The 22,268-nt window shown below is 41.7% G+C and overlaps 1 protein-coding gene across 1 annotated transcript in view; it reads right to left on the reverse strand.

The window, feature by feature from the left end:
- dars1 (aspartyl-tRNA synthetase 1) overlaps positions 1-22,268 on the reverse strand; it is a 28,532-nt gene that overhangs the window by 906 nt on the left and 5,358 nt on the right. The window contains exons 3-17 of the mRNA XM_069154697.1: positions 21,957-21,986; positions 21,519-21,576; positions 19,229-19,321; positions 17,697-17,799; positions 13,466-13,568; positions 12,513-12,593; positions 10,670-10,729; positions 7,109-7,220; positions 5,481-5,615; positions 3,730-3,877; positions 1,691-1,837; positions 1,344-1,386; positions 945-1,025; positions 232-343; positions 15-86 (exon numbers count right to left, since the gene is read on the reverse strand). Of these exons, the coding sequence (XP_069010798.1) occupies positions 15-86; positions 232-343; positions 945-1,025; positions 1,344-1,386; positions 1,691-1,837; positions 3,730-3,877; positions 5,481-5,615; positions 7,109-7,220; positions 10,670-10,729; positions 12,513-12,593; positions 13,466-13,568; positions 17,697-17,799; positions 19,229-19,321; positions 21,519-21,576; positions 21,957-21,986 (1,378 nt within the window). The remainder of the gene's footprint in view (positions 1-14; positions 87-231; positions 344-944; positions 1,026-1,343; positions 1,387-1,690; positions 1,838-3,729; positions 3,878-5,480; positions 5,616-7,108; positions 7,221-10,669; positions 10,730-12,512; positions 12,594-13,465; positions 13,569-17,696; positions 17,800-19,228; positions 19,322-21,518; positions 21,577-21,956; positions 21,987-22,268) is intronic.

The raw sequence follows: 22,268 nt of genomic DNA on the forward strand, positions 1-22,268 counted from the left end.
TCGGTAATTCTTACCGATGCCTCCGCCACCGTGTGGGGGAGCTCCGTAGCGGAAGGAGTCAATGTAGGACTTGATCTTCTCCAGATCTACATCATCAGAAAAGTAGGTGTAAAGTTGTGAAAAACTTTGTAAGCGTGTTGTTAGCACCACAGGGCACAAATAGAGAGAGATGAATCCCTCGCAGTTCACTTGATGCCCCTTTAACTGCACCGTCTGTAAATTCCTACTTACCGATCTGATGATGGACGGCCCTGTCAGTCAGCAGCTGAGCGTCGTGGATTCTCTGAGCTCCAGACAGGATCTCCTCTCCCCTCATGAACATGTCATAAGAGTTGGAGCATTTCTGGACAAAAAACCCAAAAAGAAACAAGCTGAAGAACTCAGGTTTATCCTCACATCTGTAAAAAAAAAAAAAAAAGACTTGGAAGGACTGCGAGTTGGCAGCGCTGCAGTCTGGATCGACACAGGACCACACTGGTACGAAACTTGAGACGATAAATGAAAGAAAGAAAGAAAAGAGCAGAAAAGGCAAAAATATTCAACACTCGAGCTGAAACTCGTCTACATAAACTGGCCAAAAAACACGTGCTAGGAGCCAAAACATCAATATAACAATATATTCAACACAGATTTCACAAAGACACTGAGCATATAGTAATTAAAGAGCATGTTTGATATTGAAGTGGCACTTCTGGTACACAGCTTGCAGCTTTCTCAGGACAAATTAAATTCTTCATGACTCCACTACAGGGAATATTCTTGCCACGATCTTGCCAGGTTTTACAAAACTAATCTGTAAAAGTTTATATTACTTGTTAAATGTGTTACTAAACAGTTTTATCTAATAAGTGTATTGTGTTGTGTTGTGTTGTGTTGTGTTGTGTTGTGTTGTGTTGTGTTGTGTTGTGTTGTGTTGTGTTGTGTGTTGTGTGCAAGAGACTTACAGGGTTGTTTGGATCAGGCATGGTGTAAAAGGGCCTCACAGCCAGCGGGTATTTATCCAGCACATAGAAGTCAGTATCATACTGAGGAAAATTTTAAAAAATAAAGCAGAGGGTTAATACAGACAGTCACCAGCTGCATGAAGATGGAGGAAGAAACTGGTGTCTCTCTTCTTCTTATTTTGGGATTGAATAATAAACTACTTGAGATGATGGTTTCTCTGTTCAGCATTATGACTGCAGCTCAGGTTAAATGATGATGATGATGTTTCTGTCACTTATGAAAGACTTCAAATTTAAATCTTTGCCAACATGCACCATTTTCTACAGTCCCTGTCTGATCAAACATTGTTTATACTCTTACAGTGTGATATTAAATGACTGACACACATTCGAACTTACCTTTTCCTTAACTAGACGGCCAAGCAGCTTTTCATTGGGCGTGCTACGGGACAACAACAAACAAAATAAGGCATTTAAATACTGATAACTGAATATCAGAACGTTATTTCATTCACTGCTGCTGTTTTAGACTAACATCTTGTTCTCTGGATGTGGCGGCTGCGCTTTAAATAGTTAAACAGAAGAGCTTTGATCACATGAATTCCTTAAATGCTGAGTTATTGATGTGATATTTTCACATCTTCTCTTCAAAACTCGTGTTCAAATTTACTTCTGCTTTTATCGAGTAGAAATCATCTGACGAGACGAGCGGGATGTGGGGCGCGGGGTGTGTGAGGCAGTCTGACCTGAGGTCTTCCTCGTCACCCATCTCCACCCCAGCCTGGTGCAGCATGGCCAAGGCCTCGGTGTACTCCAGCCTCAGCGTGGGCTCCAGGAATTTGAAAGGCTCACTCGGAAACTGCTTGTTCACCGTCTGAATCTCCGTCTGGAAGCTGGCACACACACGCGCGCACACACACACACACACACACACACACACACACACACACACACACACACACACACACACAGTCGTTATTATTTTGCGAGGACATTACATTGACTTGTATTCATTTCCCTGCAGGCTTACTAAAACCATACTTACCAAATTTTTACCAAACCATAAACCAAGTGTTAACCTTAAAATTGAGTAATTTCTGTTATGAGGACTTCCCCACAACATGAGTAATACAAGTACACTAACATACGCGCACGCACGCACGCGCGCGCACACACACACACACACACACACACACTACTGCCTCCTAATCAAGGTCTCTAAATTTCTACCCATACACAGACCAGTGCCAGACAAAGTTAGTTGTTCACCTAATTGCGGTTACAGCCCAGATTGAATATTGAAGGACTTAGAATTTTGTACAATATAAAAATAATTTCTCCCTAAAAGTAGTCATTTGTTCTTTTTACTGGCTGGACTAGCCCAAAGCGTCTCTACTCTTTTCACTGGCCAAAAGCCGCTGATAATATCTGGTACTATTTTTTTGTCTTACCTTCCAATCTGGTACTAAAAGATGATGTGAAAACACTGCAGGCTCCAGGTTGGTCAGAGAGGATAGTCACAATCACTGCTCGACATGCGACACCCTGCACAAACCTGTCATTGCTGACTAGACAAGCTACCATCGAGGCAGATATGTATTTATTTTTTTTATTCACTGAACTACTCTCCTGTTTTTACAGCAATCTTTTGTTTTGCTGCCTTCAGCTTCTTCTGAAACAAACATTCTCTTCTTGCTGGGAGAGGGAGAATTAAAAACAGCTTTCCAAGTGTGTGTTGTGTTGCTTTAGTAATGATGCCTCGTCGAAGGCGTATTATCTGCAGTGAAAAATGAAATCGAGAAATGTATCCGATAACAAAAGCTTCGTAGAGCCAAGTTTGTTGTACCAGTCGTGGAAGAAGAGGAGGTTGAATCACAGTTAGAAACATTATTATAACAGAGAGTACTTACACCACTTCAAGTTTTCAAAAACACATTAGCAACATTTCTGTTGTCAAAGCAACAAGAAATGAGGAACAGAGCTTCAAAGAGGCCGAGTCATTCGTGCCTGAAGTGACGGAACATCCGTCAACAGCACAATCAAAATAATTCAATACGTCAAGAGGAACTGTCTGGAAAGTCAAGAGAACAAAAGTAACAGTTAAACCGCCCTGGGAAAGAGGAACAATGTAAAAGGGACAGTCAGCTGCACCTCGACATGACCTCATATGTTCCACTGATTCAACGGTGCTTCCCAAAGACATCAATTTAACGTTCACATGAAGAGGAAGGTACTTGTCAAATGTAAAGTCTCTTCTTGTTTACTGGAATACATTTTAAAAACACTGCCATACACAAATATGTGAAGCCAGAAAGGCTGCAGGTTTCACACATGAAAACATCTTGACCTGATACTCCTCTTTAATTCAGTCATCTGCTGCTGACGCTCTTTATGCCTGCTGCACGGATTTACACCACCAGGAGGCACTAAAGCCACGTCACTACATTTCCTTGTTGGCAGTTCACAAGAGTGAGTGGAAATTACTGACCTTCATCAGAACAGACAGCTGGCAGCTGGAGTCAACAATTTAAACTGCTTTACTTTCGACACAATCAGCTTGAGTTTTTGCAATCCACAAAATGTCTGCAGCAGAAACTGATCCTTTAAAAAAATATTCTGTCCACGCGTTGAATATGAGGACAAAAACCTGAGCCTCACAGGTGTGTAATTTCTACCAATTTAACTCAACAAAAAGTTTGAGTATAACAAACAACCCAGTGATTCTGTCATGTCTAAACAAAAAATGTCAGCCTCTTAGTTTTGAGCGTATAAACCTTGATCTTACTTGTCTCTCAGGCCCTTGAAGATCTGCACCATGGTGTCAGTGATGGAGTCGATCACTTCGTGGTAATGGTAGCTGAAGGCCATCTCAATATCCAGACCCACAAACTCAGTCAGGTGACGGTGGGTGTTGGAGTCCTCCGCCCTGAAAACTGAAGCGGTGCAGATTCAAAATCAGTCTCAAGACAAGAAACGTTTCAACACATCTCATGCTGAAACAGACATTTAATGCAGTGTCATTGAATGCTGAGTATTCTGGACTCGTACATGTGCACCGGACCATATTAGGCAGAGGTCCATGTCAAGGGTCATCAAATTTCAACTCTGGCTTCTGAATTATCCCAGAAAATCAAGTGTGTTCACCTGCAAATTAGTGTTTGTAAAGTTTTTAGAGATCAGGACGGCTAATGCTAATCGAATGCTAATGTTATTGCAAAGAGTAACTGTAGGAACTTTCCTTTTATCTTTCATTTCATTGTATCCTTGATTGTGAAGCACTTTGTATTTATATTAATCTGAAGTTTGATGATGATTAAAATACCACTTCGGAGGTGAGTTAATGACATATGAGTTTTATTGGATGTACATAAGGATGGCTGCTCTGTCTCTGTCAGGGGGAACAAACTCCATATTGTGTAACTGATCTTTTGTTTTCTGCCTGTTGTTTTGGTTTAAACCTCCACAGACTGGTGAAAGAGTCTTTACACATACACGGAAAGGAGAAATTAAATGTGCGTGTTCATACGGGGTGAACTGTATGGAAATCAGGCATGTGCACATGCACACAATTTCCCAATGATTGAGACCCAACCATGCATATAAATGGCTTTGTCCAGGTATGCCAGAGACAAAAGAGGATACATATGCAAATGTCTGCTTTGGTATGCACACAAAGTTTTATTCTGGAACCCACAAAACCTTATGACCCCTGCATACATTTCAGCAGACAGGCAAAAAAATAAATAAATCCAATGACATTTGCTCCTCATTGCAGAACACCTGCCTCGTGTTTTCATCTGTTCGTCCCCCCGCCGGACCTTTTTCGGATGATTTCATATCGTGGCCCGGTCGCCGCGGAAGCTAAATTTAAACACAGTTGTGCTTCTTGTCCACTGGGATTTTTGAGGAGAGTTGATCTCAGTTCTCCCTCCACGCTGAATCAGTGAGACTGTAACTAAGGCAACAGTGGTGAGCACATTTTTGCCTTAGAAGCAGTAATGACCCGAAACCCTTTGATTTCTCTGGTGGAGCTAAGAGGAAGCAAACAAAAAAAACCTGAGTCCAGTCGGTAGAATATTTCACACGCTTCCTTCTCACAGATGTTTTATTCCGTCTTTGGGGAGAATCCTGCGTCGACTAAAAATCATCTTGTAATCTACAAATAATAGCTGTGTATAGGACAAACACTGGATGTATACAAGCAGGGGAGGGCGGTGTTTGCTTAGCTAATCAGATGGTGGCACTGTTTGCTTATCTAAAGAGCTGCCGGCTCCCTCAAACTCGGTACTATAAAGTATTTTACGAGTCCCGTTGTGTCACTAACACACTGAGCTCTGCAGCAGCTCCGACCACAGTGAAAGCAGCCGAGGGAGGTCTGTTAAAATTTCACAATCTAACTGCATTTTGGAGCCATTTTAAAGCTGTCATTTCCGTTAATAGGGTCTGCGTTTTTCATTACACTCTCGCTGCTCATTTTGCTGTTTGCCATAAGTAGTTCGCCGGCGTAGGAGGCAGCAGATGGGACGCAGGTCTTACCTGGACCCACACAGAACACCTTGTCAAAGTCAGCACAGATGCACATCTGCTTGTAGAGCTGGGGGGACTGGGCCAAGTAGGCGCTGGTTTTGAAGTAAGACACCGTGAAGACATTTGCTCCACCTTCACTGGCAGCTGTGGACAAAGACAAGTTTTAGAAATGAGACTTTTACAGGCCCAAAGCACCAAATGACCATTAACTGAAGATGATCGAGTTTTTAAGTGAGGAAATTTCTCACTTCAAAACCTTTCCCACCTCATTTAATAATCTAATATATCACCTGTTCATTATTTATTTCAGTTGAAAGTCTGCCCTCATTTGACCAGCTTTCAGTACTTTTTCAGTTTTTAGGAGAATACTTCCATGAGAGCTTTAAGCCAATAGAAACGGTACCAGAGACCTTTTTCGACTGCAACTTGTTGGATGCTGACAAAAGTCATCAAAATCAATTGAGCTGAAATCTTCATCGAACATAAACAACTATCTGGCATGTTTTTCAAAACAACCAAAAATAGGTCTGCATTATATAAAATAGGTCAGTTGCATAACAGATGCCTATTTGCCACACACACGTCACGAGACACTATCTGATATTCTTGGGGCGTCAGAAGTAGGGTGGGGCTTCACATGCGCTGAACAAACTGTTCATTGCGGTTGCTATGGGTGGTGGTACGCAGGAAGATGCGGTTTTTGTTGATTCACAGGTGCCGCCAAAATAAAAGAGCGGCAGTTTTTGAATTTTCGAAGCGCTAGGCAGTCACGGTCATTGGCTCTTGAAGAAAAGAGGAAGTGAGAGTGCTACAGGTTTCGCCACAGTTCAATTTCAAATCTTGAGAGGCGTGTGGAAAGACACGGGACTAAAGTGGAGTTCAAGACTACGCTGCTTTGTTGCGAGAATAAAAGACCATGTGTATCTGTTTTGGCTTACAGTGGCTGTAAATTGCTCTTTGATTTAAGTGCAACCATTTATCCATCAACAATATCTACCTTTGTGAGGGGTTTTTTTCTAAGCTTTAAAAGACGATTTTAGCTGAAGATTGTTTTTTACAAGCATGTAGATTCTCCTCTTACACCTGATGTTTGGAAAATAATGCCACGATGAGAGACACAATTGAAGGGCAATTACTGTGTCTTCTGAATATTGCTGAGAAGATATCTGAATTTCGAGTTATTCTTTTTATTCCATCTTCCTTTCCTTCGGTAAAGTGATAAGAGGTCTTGTGGATGTTGTGTGGAAATGTGAAAGTAGAGGGGCTGATGTGAGAGTTGGTCGATGCATCAAACCCCCAGTGAGCTGGATTAAAATCCTTGTTGGTCTGAAACAATAAAATTCACTCTAATACCTTGTTGTCTTGTCGTTTGCTCGGGCATCGATATGCATGAGTCTGTTTTTGGTTCTAAAACTCTAAAACCGTTTGTGAGCTTCAACGGAACTTTTCCAACAACTGTCATCTAGAAGAGTAGAGGAAGTCGCCCCAACAACTGTCACACCATGACTCACAGGAGACCTGTGGGTGGTGATAGGGCAACAAGTGTGCCTCAACTGAAACAGCTTATCGAAAATGATTCAATGCCTGTTAATCTCAGTTTTCTCATGAGGGAATATGACGAGAGAAGATGTTTTCACCTGATATTATTTTAGGGGTCTGGATCTCCACAAAGCCCTTGTTGGTGAGGGTGTCTCTGAAGAGCTGGCACACTCCGGACTGCAGGCGAAAGATGGCCTGGCTCGTGGTCGTCTTTGGGAGGATACATGCACATAAAACAAAATAAGCACAAGCAGAGGGGCCATTACACACACCTGGCGTGATTCATTTGATTTATTACACAATCATAACAGCTGTACAAGGCTGCCAGTTTCTTCTCATGCACCTCCAGTCTGCATGAAGGGTGAAACATTTATTTTCTGGCAAGGGTAAGTAAGGCATGCATTCAAACCCAGCGAGAGCCTCAGGAACTTTAAACCCATCATTATGTAAATACTGAAACCAAGGCAGGGAGTATGACTGCTCAAAAAGAATCAGGAAATTACTGTAAAAGCCTAAGCCCCACAAAAAAAACCCACCAAAAGTGCAACAGTTAGGCGACAGAGCGTCGAAGATGTAAGAGAACCGTCCCTAAACTCCACTGACTCATCTGAAATGACCACAAGACTTCTCCAACTGAGCTTTACTGCCTTTCACCGACAGTTATTATACGTCATCATGAAGACAGAATAATAAGGAGCGCTCAGGTCTGCATTAATTAAAAGGTTTCATTTCCCATCTCTCCCGTCTCTACTGCCTGTCCAGTCCTGAATAGGCTTTGTCTGACTAACACTTGGCAGAATGGGAAGGTGATAATGTCTAAATACTGGGAAGCTCATTAATCTGCAGACAATGCTTCAGGGCTGTCTCGATGAAACTTTCCCTTCACTTACAATCTAGATACTTAGCCAAAAAGAAAAAAGAAAAAAAAGAAGAAGTAAAGAAAAATACAAATCTTTCCTGTTTGATAAAAAAAACTTTTTCCGACCTCTTTAAAAAGCAGTGAAGCAGATAAACTAATCTACACCTATGAGTCATTTGTGTCATGTGCTATGACACATGGGGCTTGCGCCCCCCCCCCCCCCCCCCCCAGCCCTCTCCCACACACACACACACACACATCAAACCTGGGAAAACCGACCTAAAACCAGTCCGTGCAAGACCGCACTCACAAATTAGAAAGCACTTCCTGTTTACAGCCTGCCTGCAGTGTACAGATGGGATGGTGGGTGGGTAGCTGTGAGTATCCTGAAACTGGCTGTTCTTTTGATGGTGTGGGGCCTCATGAAATATACCCGAGTTTGACATACCTCTCGGTGGCAAACAGGGCTGGTTTGAAACACTCCTGTGGTCCCAATCGACCACAGTTGGGTTTCAAAGCCCAAAACGAAGGTTTATATCGTTGCCAGGGCTAGGTCAAGGGATCACTGTCATACTTATAGGCAGATCATATACGTCCTTTTCATAAAACGCATACACGTAAAACCACTGATTAGTGAAGCATAAAGCACAATACAAAACAACCCAGAAATTAATCCTTCTTCATGAGGATCATAATGTTCAGTTGTTATTTAATTTTGATTGCGAGGTGTTGATATATTTAATTGGTCATTTTGGAAGCTGTAATTTGTGGTGCCGTTTTAACTGTGCTGAGTTTTATTGAAAGGGGTTCCTCACATTTCGTTCCCTCCAATTTTAACGAGTTGAGTTGACAAAAACATTAAGAAAACCTCTCGCTGTAACCCAACACGGTTCAACAGCACCACAAATTACAGTTTTCAATATCACAACTAAATCAACACCTCTAAATCAAGTGAAATAATGACTAAGCATCATAACACTCATGAAGGAAGGATTTATACCGGGGCTATCGTAGTGTACTTTATGCTTTACCTGTCAGTGGCTTTACTGTTACGGCTGATCGGTGTACTTTCTTGCGTACTTTGTGTGTAGCTAGAGTACTGACTAGAGGGCAGATCTGTGTTTTCACGACCTAAACAAAAAACATGGTGTTACAGTTTTGTGTATGTTGACATCAGAGATCAGAGAAGACGGCAGAAGCGACGTTGTAAACGGTTTATCAAGCACTGTAAGTTTGACTCTCTGCCCTTCAACAGTGGTATGCTGAATTGTGTTTTGCGAAGGAGCACCGTCCATTTCTGAGGAATCGCTCTGCCAGCCCTCCCTACGAATACAGGACACTGGCGTTCGCTAGGAAACCCACGCATACACAGTTATATGCACCATTGTTCAGCTGTGTACATGTCCTTTGGCTGTATACATGTCTGTTTATGTCCGTTTTTGTGACAGCAAGTTACAAACCGGAGTCAAATTTCCTTGTTTGTGTAAACCTGGCCGATAAACCCAACTCTGAAACAAGTGGGTATTTTAATCATCAGGTGGACAATGAGATCCTCTGACTCTGGAATTGTATATGGTGACATTTTCTTGTTGGTATCGAGCTTCTCTGTGTTTGTCTGATGAACTTCAAGTCATTAACACCACAGTGAGGGTCAAATTAGTTCCAGGCAAAACCTGATTAATCAATCAACAGAAAATGGATCAGCAACTTCTTTAGTAATTGATTGGTCTATGATGTCATTTTTTTCCTCATCAAAAACGTTCTCTGATAACAGCCTATCAAAGGTTTTGTTGATTTTCTTTGCCGTATGTAATCCTAAAGTGCACTGTTGAGAAGTGAGAATTGCGATTTGTTTTTTACAATTCTGACCTTTAATAGACCAATTCAATAAATAATTAATCAAAAAATGCCCATTAGTTGCAGCCTAATACACTTAGCAGCACCAATGTTAGATGAACACCAACTAAGTGGTCATTATTACGGTCAAATTGCCTGTAAGTCCAGCTGTCTTTTGTAAACTACCTAAACGGAAGTAAACTTCACTGTGTTTTTGTGGGAAACAGCTCATGTTAAAGAATGGTCAAGTTACAGAGGGAGTTTCATTGGGACTAAATTATTATTGGGGGAGTTTTATAGTTCCCTTTCGGAGTGTCTGTCTTCTGCTGTGGGAACCGCTTTATAGCTTCACCGGGCTCTTAAGTGCAAAACTGATGACAGCCCCTCGTCCAGGAGCTCAAAGTGCACCGTGTTACAGAAACAGGTGTTGTTGTGAGGCTCGTGAGCTACGTGTCTCGGAGCAGCGGGTGCTGGTGCCTTCCTGCCAGCCGCATCATCCACGTGGGAGGCACACATCAAAACAATGAGACACTTTGTGGCTTGGCTTCTTTTGCTGCTCGCACGGGTTTCGCACATCTCCCACACTGCACAAGATTCACGGCATCAGCACACTAAATGACAGACTCTCTTTTACTTCGGAGGTGTAGAGGTTTGCTCTGTAATTTCAAGTACTTCACTTTCCTCCTCCAACTGTTGCAACTTTTCCTTTGAATTTGAAGCACCTTCAAATGCCCTGCATAAAATGGGGGTGCAAACGTTTCCTACAATACTGGATAAAATGTAAGAAACTAAGTGAGCAGCTGGTTTTGTGAAGAGTACCTTAAAGAAACATTACTTCAAATATCTGAAGGCAACAGCTTTTTTTTGTATTCCAAGATTTGTTATTTCGAGGCAAATGCAGACTTTGCCTTTGTGTTCATCTTGCTTTTCCACTTGGTTTATCTCAGCTCTGGTAGCAACTTACCCTGAGATCAATCACCCTGTTGTCCAGCTTGGTGTCCTGGTTCACTGTGGCTCTGCCTTCCTGAGGGAAAACAAAAAAAAAGACATGATCACATCACCAAAGACTCTCTGACTATTAAATACTGTTCAGATCCTCCTGTTCTTTGCACAGGCGTGTTTGTAGGTGGTCAGTGGTGTGTAAATAATTTTAATGATTTTTTCCAACCTCATGAGGGAAGAGAATATAAAGGAAAATTCATTAGTTGCAATATTCGGCATTAAAAGGCAACTGGCAGCTCGAAAAACAAGGCAATTAGGCTGCAAAAGTGCACCTTATCTTCACTAATGAAACAACAAACATGGAGTACTGCACAACTGCCGTGAGTAAACACCTACAACTAAAAGAAAAAACATTTACTTTGTCTCATGCAATTACTATTACGGGGTCAACTGCAATAAAAGACATCTGCAATGTGAGAAAACAGAGCAAGAACAGAAGAAGAAAAGGAAAAGAAAAAAAAAAACAAATGAAAAAATAAATATTTCATCACAGGAGGAACCACTGCTTCCAGGGTCATGGATGTCAGGCTTCCTCACGGGGCCCGCTGGGCTTTGAGCTAATAGCCTGTGTAGCCACATCCTGCTCCTAACAGCCCCACGCAGAGGGACAAAATGTTCTACGGGCTGACAGTTGGACAGACAGGGCTGTAGAGGCCAGTGTCTCCGGGGAAGGCAGGTGCTGCTACGAGTGTGAGTGACACCCTGAATCCCCACAGAAAACACCTGGGATGCTGCTGCAGCTGCACAGATTGTCTTACTGGATAAACATGAAGGGGCTCCCAGCTGTCTTCGGTATGATCCGAAGACCCAGATTTGAATTTGCTCACAACTAATATGGGAATATGTAATTTCATATGGGACGTGATGGATATATAGCTAATGAAAAACAATGGCAAACAATGGAGCTGTATTAAAGCAACGACACGGCAACAGTTAGTCCTGTTTCCCAAGTTTTCTGCTGTAGCTTTTTAAAGATCTATCCGACCGTATGTGAGCAACACAATTTACAAAACAGAAGTCAACAGAATCTTTCTTGAATTGAATAAACAATCACATCTGCACTGAAGTGAACTGCTGTTAATGAGTGATTTAAACTCCTCAAAGTTTAACAACCATTAATAACCACCAAAAGTGCAGCTCGGAAAAAAAAGAATGGCTTTAAAAAAGCATTACGAGTCTCTCAAATGAATTAGCATCGATGCACGATTCCTTAATTGGAATTCAGACAACTCCCCAAACACGGGCTGCAGGCTCTTACAAACACTGTGATTAAAGCACCATTTGCATGGAGAGGGCTGAGTCAAACGAGGTGTTCAGGTTTAATTACCACATCCTCTACGCTGCCAAAAACACAAAACTCCATTCTTTTTCTTGAAAACAACTTCAGTCTGAAGAGCAAAGTTAGTTCGCAGCGTGGAGATATTTCCATTTTGTTTCTGATATGATGAATTCAGGACTGTTAATTATCTTGTTGCCTTTGCATAGTTGGATCAAACATATCCAAGCATGAGACTTAAGTCAATGGACTCAGTCCCTATTTCTTACACTGACAGTCTCCACAGTGTTTCATAGTGGATCGTTATACAAACCTTAATTAACTATCTACTGCAATTTACATAACTACAATCACTTCCAACCACTGTGCGCTGCTTCATTGGGGGGAAAAAAATGAATAAGCCAATACGTCACAGCAGTAGGCAGAGAAGATGGACCTGGAGTGTCCCTATGTAGTGAGGATTTAGGGTGAAAGATGCTGCTTGCCCCCCACCCCCCGATCCCTCCCCACCCCACCCACCCATCCTCACCTCCTCGCCGTCTCCATCGGGCCTGACAGCATCCTCCAGCTGCAGAGGGAGACGAGGCTCTGCCTGGCTGACGACAAAAATCTGAGAGGGGAAAGAAACAGTAAGCAGTGAGCGTGTGACAACCCAACAATGTTTCCATTAGAGGCTCACACAATGAAAAATGCATAGTTTCATCTGTTCACAGCTCATCTATATGTGACAGAGTGACCACGTGTTAAATCTGTTGACTTCCTGTGCAGCTGCATACTGTCGCGTACAGTCGTTATTGTTTATGTTGCAAGGTCATTTTTGTCAATCAAATGGACACGCCCCCCAAAACCATGGCTTTTTGAGGCCCAATATCTAATTAATGATGGGATTATTTTCCGATAGACCAACTAATAAGAGCGAGTGACTTTGGATAACCACACCATAAGAACTTCAGGAAAAAATGTATTGACTTTGTATTTCATGAGAGAAGCTGAATAGAAAACTATGGCGCAGCGGCTTTTTGGAGTATTATATGAATGTGCTTTTCTTCTGATTGGCTGACTTTTTTTGAGTGAACCCTGCCAGCACCAATCGCAGGTTTTCTTTAATCTTTTAGCTGCTGAAGGTGGACATATAAAATGAGTTGAGTTTGTGACATCACAAACTTAGAGAATGGCTTGTCGTTTTGACACTTTCAGAGCATTTATGTGTACAGTTCTTCAAACTGCTTTATGAACAAAAAAGACATTGAAATCGAAATTTATGGAAAAGCAGGACTATTATAGGGTCGGATTCAGCATAAATACATGTAAAGTTTTGGAGCACTAAATGGTCATGTACTGTGTTGAGAGTTGAGAGCATTTCTTTCAGGACGTATACATACACTTGCATTGAAAGCGATGTTTTATCAGCTCTGTGTACATATGTGTGTCTTAAGACGTGTCTGTGTGTGTGTTTGAGGACTGGGGTGAAAGAACGCTCACCCTCTCGATGTGGAGCTCCACGTCCTGCTGGGAACAGCTCTCGATCTTCTGCTCCACTTTCCTAACCGACGCCTCCACGTCGACAATGCTCTCCTTGGTGATGCTGGTGAAGACATTTGAGAGGGCGTAAACAGTATAAACAACGCATAGCACTTAAAAGAAGAAGAAAAAAAAAAAAAAAAAAAAAAAACTCAAGGACAACTGCAGGAAAAACACTTTTCTGTTAAACTATGAGCGATATTTTCTGACAAACTTTTACATTTTTCATGATGTAATATACAGACAGGGCTGACTGAGGGATCAGGGCTAGGGTCTTTTTTTTTCTTTTTTTTTTATCATCCTGAAAAACACAACTGCTACTTGGCTCAAATTAATATTAAAAAAAATGTACACACATCTTGATTTTAGACCAATAGCTGTCTGCTATGGATTGGATCCACAATTTTAACTCTTAAAACAGATTCTCAAACCTCCAAAAGGATTCCGATAACCACATTATTTCTTCAGTTTTTACTTTCAGAAAAATCTCATCTGGTGCCGTCAAACTGTCATTTTATAAGTATATAGGTCCTATTTGACCCTAACGATTGAGCAATTAAACCAGTACAAGCTAATTTCAAGGCAGGTAAGAGGATAAATTATAGTAATATGCACTCCCAAATTTCAGATTGCCTTTTTAACTTTAGATCAGACATGAAATATAAAACATGAGGCGTAAATAGAGTAAACAGAGGCAGTCGGGCTCAGGAGGGAATTGTTGCTTTTGAGAAAACTTGCATCACGCTGCAGATCTCTGAAGTACCCAACTCAACAAAAACAAAAAAAACTGTTTGATATTGAGAGGGGGGGCAAGAATTTCCTCATTAGACATTTAAGCCAAAGTAAACTACAACACATTAAGGGGAACACGTTTTTGTTTTTTTGTTTTTTTTTTGTCACCGGGTTTTCAAAACAATGCACCATCTTCCTACACAGGCTCCGCGATGAAACCCAGCATATCGTCTGAGACATGAGGAACATCTCCCACTGTCAAACAGTGCAATGCCAGATGGGAAACCTGCTGTAATCCCTCACTCCTCCTCATTAAAAAGCAGTAATGAGGGACTGAACACTGGGGTACTGCCGTCCCTTCAGCCCCACGACAGCTGCCACCACAGTCCTTCCCTGCTAGTAGGAGATTAGTTGGATAAATAAATCCCCACATTAATAACCTCCGCTGCAGGGCCCGCTGGCTGGTGACGACATATTGAGCACACACCGAGGGAAACAGACTGATTAATTCAAGACTGAGATTTGACAATATCACATGGAGATACGAGTCAGAAAGGAAAAAGGAAGATCGAAGGCTTTCGCACTGAATCAGCAACCCAGGGAAAAACAAGATGGTCGGTTAGAATTACGAGAATTACTCTTTAGGCATTACGCTTCCGATTTATTGGGAATATGTTAACGTAAAAGTGTTTTTGAGAGCCCATGTTCTACATTTTTAACATCAATAGCATTAAATAACATGTAAAGGATGTTTTGTCACCCATCCTGTCACTTTTGAGGTCTACAAACATGAATTACAAGGAACAGAACAATCCACAAAAACGAGTCTAAACCACCCTCAGAACCTGAAATCATAAACTCACACCATGCGGCAAGGCTTCTGACCGGTTGTTCCCTCAACAGAAAAAACAAAAAGGTCCCGAACGAAAGGCTAGTTTGTAGAACAAAATGGAAGAAACCTGTCTCATCCAGGACACCTGCCGCGGTTTGATGCTGTGCAAGATCAGCATGAACTGTTCTACAAGATCTGACATACCATTCATTACTTTTATTATGAAAGGGTAATATTATGAAGCAACTAAAAGGGTCCGTTCGCTCATGTAAAAGTTTGTTCAGTGGTAGAGCAGAATCTGATATCTCAGTGATGGGCGACTAAAATGTGGGCAAACTAACCCAATATGATTTGTATGGCTACATGCCACGAGAAAATAAGTAAAACAGTAGCGTTTTAAATCGGCTTTTTAAGCTACATGCTGTGATTATTTCCGAGGTACCAGAGACTCTGATTCCTCTGAGACGCGAGTTTGAAGAGGTCACAGTTCTCTTCTGCTTTACATTCAGCCCTTCTGAGGCACTTGAGCAGAGTAAAGGTTGCACAGGATCACGGAACGATCACATAATTAAAGCGTGTGAGTGAGACGGGATGACTTGGACATACAATACACGGAAAGCAGACTTCCCTTACAATCTCTGCCCATGGCATGATTACGAGAGGATTTTCTTGTAATCCAGGGTCTCACTCAGCTTGTCAATCATCGCACCAAAGTGTGTGAAACTATATGTGTTCCAGAAAGCCACAAGAACTGACAGTCCCACCTGTTTCTAAAGATAAATATTAAAAAGCACAAAATATTTTGATGGCAGTACCCTCTTGTTGAGCCGCTCGACTGCAGCGCTACTTCGCCATTTTTAGGTGTTGCTGAGACACCATTGTATTGGCAACTGTCATCACTTTCACTTGTTGTTATGAGGTTAAATGATGCAATCGATTCTAACGGCCTCAACCAAATATTGCAGAACCAGATTGAAGAACCGTTACACATTAAAGAAATCATTGGTTACAAAAATACATTTGTCATACATCTTGTGAAATATAGAAAACTTTTTCAACAGTGACCTACATCTCCAAACTGAATCTCAACGACAGCGGGGAGCAGGTCAGCTGAGCGACTACCAAGAGGAACTGTGGCCCGGTCAGGGGTTCGTGACACTCGTTGCAAAGTGGGGTCAGTGTGTTCAAGCAGCTGAGGTCAAGACTCGGCTCTGAGCAGCAGTGAACTCGCCCTCATTACAAAAAACTTTGTTGTGTTAAGTTTCCTGGAAGCACCCACATACGGCAGCAACCTGCCAACGAGGCTCCGAGGGTCTCCTTTATGAAATATGAATATAATGAGTGCGTGTAAAATGGTAATTTATGCACATGTAGGTAATGGGTAAACATTTAGCACCTCTCACTTGTTTACATATGACTCAAGCAGGCGTGTACATTAAAACCCTCGTTCATTACTTCTTACGTGAAGCATTCTGTTTCCCAATAAATCTGAACGGATAACAAGTAACAAAGGAAATCAATATTCAGTTTGCTGTTTATTGTATATTCTCTCTGATATAATGCTCGTGCTGATATTGACAGACTGTTTAGCTGCTCAGTCCAAAATGATCAGGAGAAGAGAGAAACTGTAGCGAGAGTCCACCAGACACAATGCGGCGCGTTAAGAAGGGTCCTCTCTCTGCCAAATACACTTCTAGTCAAGTTTTGAAGAAACTGCTACAAGCTACATGGAGGAGCTGGGCAGGAAGTCAGGTACATGAACATGAATTTTCACAATAAAAATAGCTTGTAGACTTCACAGCTTTAAATCCAATCAATGCATGTAAACTTTTAATATGATTCTCGAGAACAATTAAACAGCACATATGCAGCGTGTGTGAGCCTGTAAGGCCGCCACACTTCTACTAGTGTAGTAATAGTAATTGTAGTATTTAAACAGCAATCATTTCTGCAATCTCTCCATTGCTTCAGTTCAGTCTTATCCAGTGTTATAACTGCCATGTTGGTCTGGCAGATTACAGTTGTGGGTGTTCCCCTGCGCCTACTTTAGCAATATCTAAGGTGATGCCATTCAAATAATACAAGATGCAGGTGTTCCCCTGAAATTCATCTAACACTGGCCCCGTGCAATGAATGTGTGTTTAAATAGATTACATGAGTTGCATCGGAAATGTTTTTCTATGTAATTTGAAGTCCCAATATCAGAGTTATTTTACAAATGCTGCAAACAAGCCCCCTTCTTGAACCTCTAATGTCCGCGTAAAGCAGCGTTATTTTCGGGCCTACCTCCCTTATTTAGTTTGATAAAGCGTATATCCGTTAATAGTGCAACGACCAGTAATGGGCTGCAACTTGGCTGCTAACATGACTAATGGCGCTTGGCTCCTGAGTATGTCTTCCTCCTCTGATCCGAGTGGCTGTATCTGCCATCTCGACAGGAACTGCTCCATTAAAACACTGCTGTATTCCGCCCTGCTAAAAGGCAGCTTTTGCTGTCAAGTGAAAAATGATTGATTTCCCCACCTCGTTCAGAATGTGTGAAAATGGATCAGTGGACGATTAGGGCCCGGGCTTTTCCCACCATTGTTTTTTGCCCTCTCAGACAGGAAGAGCAGTCTCGGTACTCACTTTGCAGCAAACTTGACCATCTGCTTGCTGGCACGATCTCCCACTGCGACCAGTGCCTGCACATTGAACTGCTGCTGACGCAAGACCAAGAAGCATTGCTTCCCTGCAAGCAAAAACAACAACAAAAGACAGTGTCAGGATGTTAAGATGCAAAGTGAACAGGCTTGTCACAAAAAAAAAAAAAAAAAAAAAGCACTCTGTCTGAAGTACGTGTGCTCAGTCGAAGAGGGTTTGAGAGACTCGAGATGAAGAAGGTATGCCCCAGCTGTGAGAAGCAGGTAAAGTGTCAAATATTTGTAAACAAAGGCTTGAAGAGCACTGTGTGGGGAAAGGATGATTGCTACCTTCCCATCAAACATACACACACACACACACACACACCTAGGAGGAGTGTAAACAACTTAGCCAACAAAAACTCAGTGCAGTAGATAGCCAGGCCACCCAGGTACTTTGATGTGTGCTGCCTGTGAGAAGAGGGCGGGTGGTGGGGATAACTGCAACAGAAAAATCCCACCAACAGATGCACCTCATCCCACACCAAATCAGGATGTTGTTCTGCTCACAGGGACATCCTACAGCCAGCACAGAGAATGAAGACAGTGGAGTGGAGAGGAAGTGACTCTTGACTCTGGAAGTTATCTTGAGAGGAAATGGCTAAAAGACCACCACCATCATCATCATTATCATTATTATGATCGAGGCCTCGAGTATATTTGTAATCACAGTTTTAGCACAAAAATAAAAGACAGAGGTGTAATAAGCAGATAAAGCTCATTGTATTCAAATAGAGCTGCTCCATGACTGCCAGTAGCTGGAACCCAGGACAGGTTATCTGATCTTGCTGTTGGCAGTGACATGCTCTTCTGACATTGGTATTAAAAACACCCTCAGGTTGTCAAAGTGCTAAACATGGGAAGAATGAAAAAAAAAAAAAAAAAAAAAAAAAAAAAAAAAAAAAAAAAAAAAAAAAAAAAAAAAAAAAAACCTGCTATGTGCGCCACATGATGACAACTTAATTTTAAGAGTCAGACTAAGCAGATCTTATGCTACTGCTGGCAGAGCGCTATGAGAAATTATAGATTTTGACGCTGTAGTTGACAAGGAAAACAACAGAAACCTTTGTAGGTTCACTAACCTAAACAGGAAAAATATCTAAAAGAGAAGTCATATCAAAGGCCTGTTTTGTGTGAATTTTCCCAATAACAGCAGCCCGTTTCTTTGTTTTTAGTTGCGGGCCTTTAGTGACAAACCTCAGCAGAGTGATGTCAGCCATTTAGGTCATCTGCAATCTAACAACAGCAACTCCAAGCCAGCTGGTTTTGATGTTTGATGTTGAAGAGAAAGGAGTGGAGACCTGTCCCTGGGGCAGATGTTTGAGGCCTTTCTGTTGAGCGCACTGCAGATTAGCACATCCAATCTTGGCTGGTTGTATCTCTCATACAAAAGAAAGTCACTCTAAGCCAAAAAAAAAAAAAAAAAAAAAAAAATAAAAAAAGTGAACAAAGAGGGGGGCAGGGGGAGGAGTGTCTCACCTTTGGCTCGGCTGGTGTGAACTCGGGCACGCAGCCAGATCAGCTGGTCAGCTCTCTCAGGAGTAAGATCTTGGATCCGCACCAATGCCCTGTCTGGCTCACACAGACACACAGACACAGACACAGGCAAATATTTTATTACTTCAAAAGGAATTTTCCTTTATTTCCATTTCCCCATCTCCGTGCAAGGAATCTCACACCACTCCTTATCTTCCTTATCTCCTAAAGGCAGAAAGAAAGGTGAACAAGCATGCATGTGCATGTGCAGAAGTACGCACAATAAAATGCTCAGATTACAGGCATGCGTAATAAATAAGACACACTAGGAGGCCTGCTGAAAGCTGTCTCGCTCACCTATTCTCTCTGGGCTTTATGACAAATTGACTCCAGTTTCACCTCTATCACTCAGAGGCATGCTCGTGCCTTATTATCATCGGGCAGAAAAGGCAGACACTGAGGCTACACCTGAGAAAAACAGAGCCGCCCTTTTGGCTGAGAACTCTGCCTCAACCCACATGAAAAGCCCTAAATTTACCCACCCCCCTCCCCCCAATCTCTGTCCCCACAGCTGAGCTTGGCATGCAGGTGAGGGAGGCCCCACTTTGTTTGCTGCCACTGAAGCTGAAAGAGCATCCAGACAGATGGACTACGTTCGGCAGGTCCGCCTGCTGCCTCAGTCGTCTGGGAGTCATCAAACACTATTAGTTGCAGCAACAATCACAAACACTGCCGAAGGCGTGACGGCGGGTGACACCAACAGCATTTTTATGATGTTAATCACTTCTGATCGCTTTGCATCAGTACTTCTGACAGCCAGATGATGGTCATCTGAGAGGTTCTAGATTGGGCTGTGTATCGTTAAAAAAAAAAAATTCAATACAAGTAGAGACACCAATACTTTGACTTTGATACCCGTTACTGAATGATTCATTGTTCAGTGCAAGTTTTTATTAAATCCATTTTAATCAAATAAAAATTACAGTACAAATTGTTAAGTTTTCATGCAGTTTAGAGGGGGAGAGTGTAGAGCGGGTTCTTTTCTGCAGCTACAATTTGCAGACGTACCATAAATGCCTCGCATGCTATCGCGTATGCTCACAACTATGAATTAAGGTGTTCTTATTTACGATTTGCCCGAAGGTGAAACTGAGTGATTTTATCTATGTACACCTCCCAAGTAGAGCTCATGTATGCTAAACGCTGGTTTGGCTCACTAATGCCGATGAGATTTACTCCGGCGTAAAGTTATGAATATTAAAACGACAATGTTTTGGTGTGAATGCATCCTATAGCAATTGTAATTTGGTACAGAATGACAAAACATTTTTTAATACTAGATGGTATTAAAGCAACAAGTATCAAAGTGCAGTATGCAACCCTAGTTATGTACCAAAACATGCTGCACAGTCAAATATGACATTTAACTTTTGTACAAATGTATTCATGCTCAACACGTGTTTCCCAACAAGTGCATGACTGGTGTGTGGTTATTACCTGCCTGCAATGTCATGGTGCAATGCAACAAAAAGGTTGTGTGCAATTCACTCACCAGCGATGACCTTAAACAGCCTTTGTTACACCACTAATCTTTTTCTTAAAATTTCCCAAATTTTAAATGAATACCTTAACAAATCCATTTCTAAATGAACTACCACCAAGAAACAACCAGATAAAAATAAAAAAAAGACAAAGTGGTTTGTGACTCCATGTTTTTTTTGGAGGTGGGATACTTCCACTTCTTGTTAAATGATTGACAGGAGACTGAATATAATGCAGCACACAGATAAGAAAAAAACATGTCACTTGAAATATTAGAACCCTTTTGATCAAATCAAAGTATTTGTGTTGACTGCATGCACGGTATCGTCTTACTCCGTTAATCTGTTTTTCACACTTTATGACAAGGAATAAATGAATTTTTATGAAAAGCGCTTTCTTTCTATCGCCGTGTCAACATCGTGCAAAAAGAGAGCAACTAGGAGGCACATAATGAAATATACTTGTTTGATTGTCATCAGTCTATTGTGAGCAAAATGACACTTCTTACCAACCATTTTCACATTTTCTGGAAAACCCAAATAGATGAGGAAAAATGGCCAATTTCAATGTGTATATTAATATATAAAGACAGGTTTATCCCTTCACAATTTCTTTCAATTCCAATCTTTTTTTATAGGAGAAAAAAAACACATAAAATCAGTTTCCATTGCCCTTCTTTTATTTTGTCAGCTATTAGTGAGCGTTTAGGTGGTCTGATGAGTTGGAAGAAGGAAGCAGCCTCCATACTCACCCAGTTTTTGTTGGGACTGGACCATAGCCGGCACGCCATATCGGTCCTTGGCAAAGTCCTTAAAGAATAAAAGCACAACATTTTAGCAGTTGAGATCATTTCCTTGAACCGTTAAATAAAACATCACACTTCTTTTAGGATATGCACATCGACTTTATTGTTCTCAGAGACAGTTCTGCCTTTTTGATTTCATAAGCGTTGTCTGTCTGTCTGTCTGTTTGTCTGTCTCCAACATCAGAAAGATAACAGACAGCCAGAACAGATAATGGGGCTTATCATGAGAAAACTGAGGAGCAGAACACGGAAACACGTGCTTAAATGTGCAGGTATTTGCATACAAATTTTTGCAAAGGTGTGAAAGCGGAGGGAAAATCAAAGTCAGACAGGAAGTCAAAAGTGTTAAGAGGACGAGTGCTGTGTTCTCCTGGGGACACTTACATCTTCCTCCGCGCTTTGTTGTTCTGCAGTCTGCAACACAAAGAAGCGACAGAGATTTAAAGAGCGTTGCCAACAGCCAGGAAATAACAACAAGAGGGCTATCTATTACGTTCAAAAATGTTCACAAAAAACATTCCACTTCAAATGGAGCAACTTAAAACGTTTTGCAACAACAGTCATGCAAATGGTTTTTCATCTTGTGCTATCAGGGATTTGAATAAAATTAATAAATCATAGCTCAGTCCAAGAGCTTCAGATCCCGCAGCTCTTCCGCACATTGCTCTAACACATCATAGACAATGAGTAATGACA

Source organism: Embiotoca jacksoni, unplaced genomic scaffold, assembly GCF_022577435.1.
Source record: "Embiotoca jacksoni isolate LCO1_2020_lvr unplaced genomic scaffold, fEmbJac1.0.p SCAF_2, whole genome shotgun sequence".
NCBI lineage: Eukaryota > Metazoa > Chordata > Actinopteri > Embiotocidae > Embiotoca > Embiotoca jacksoni.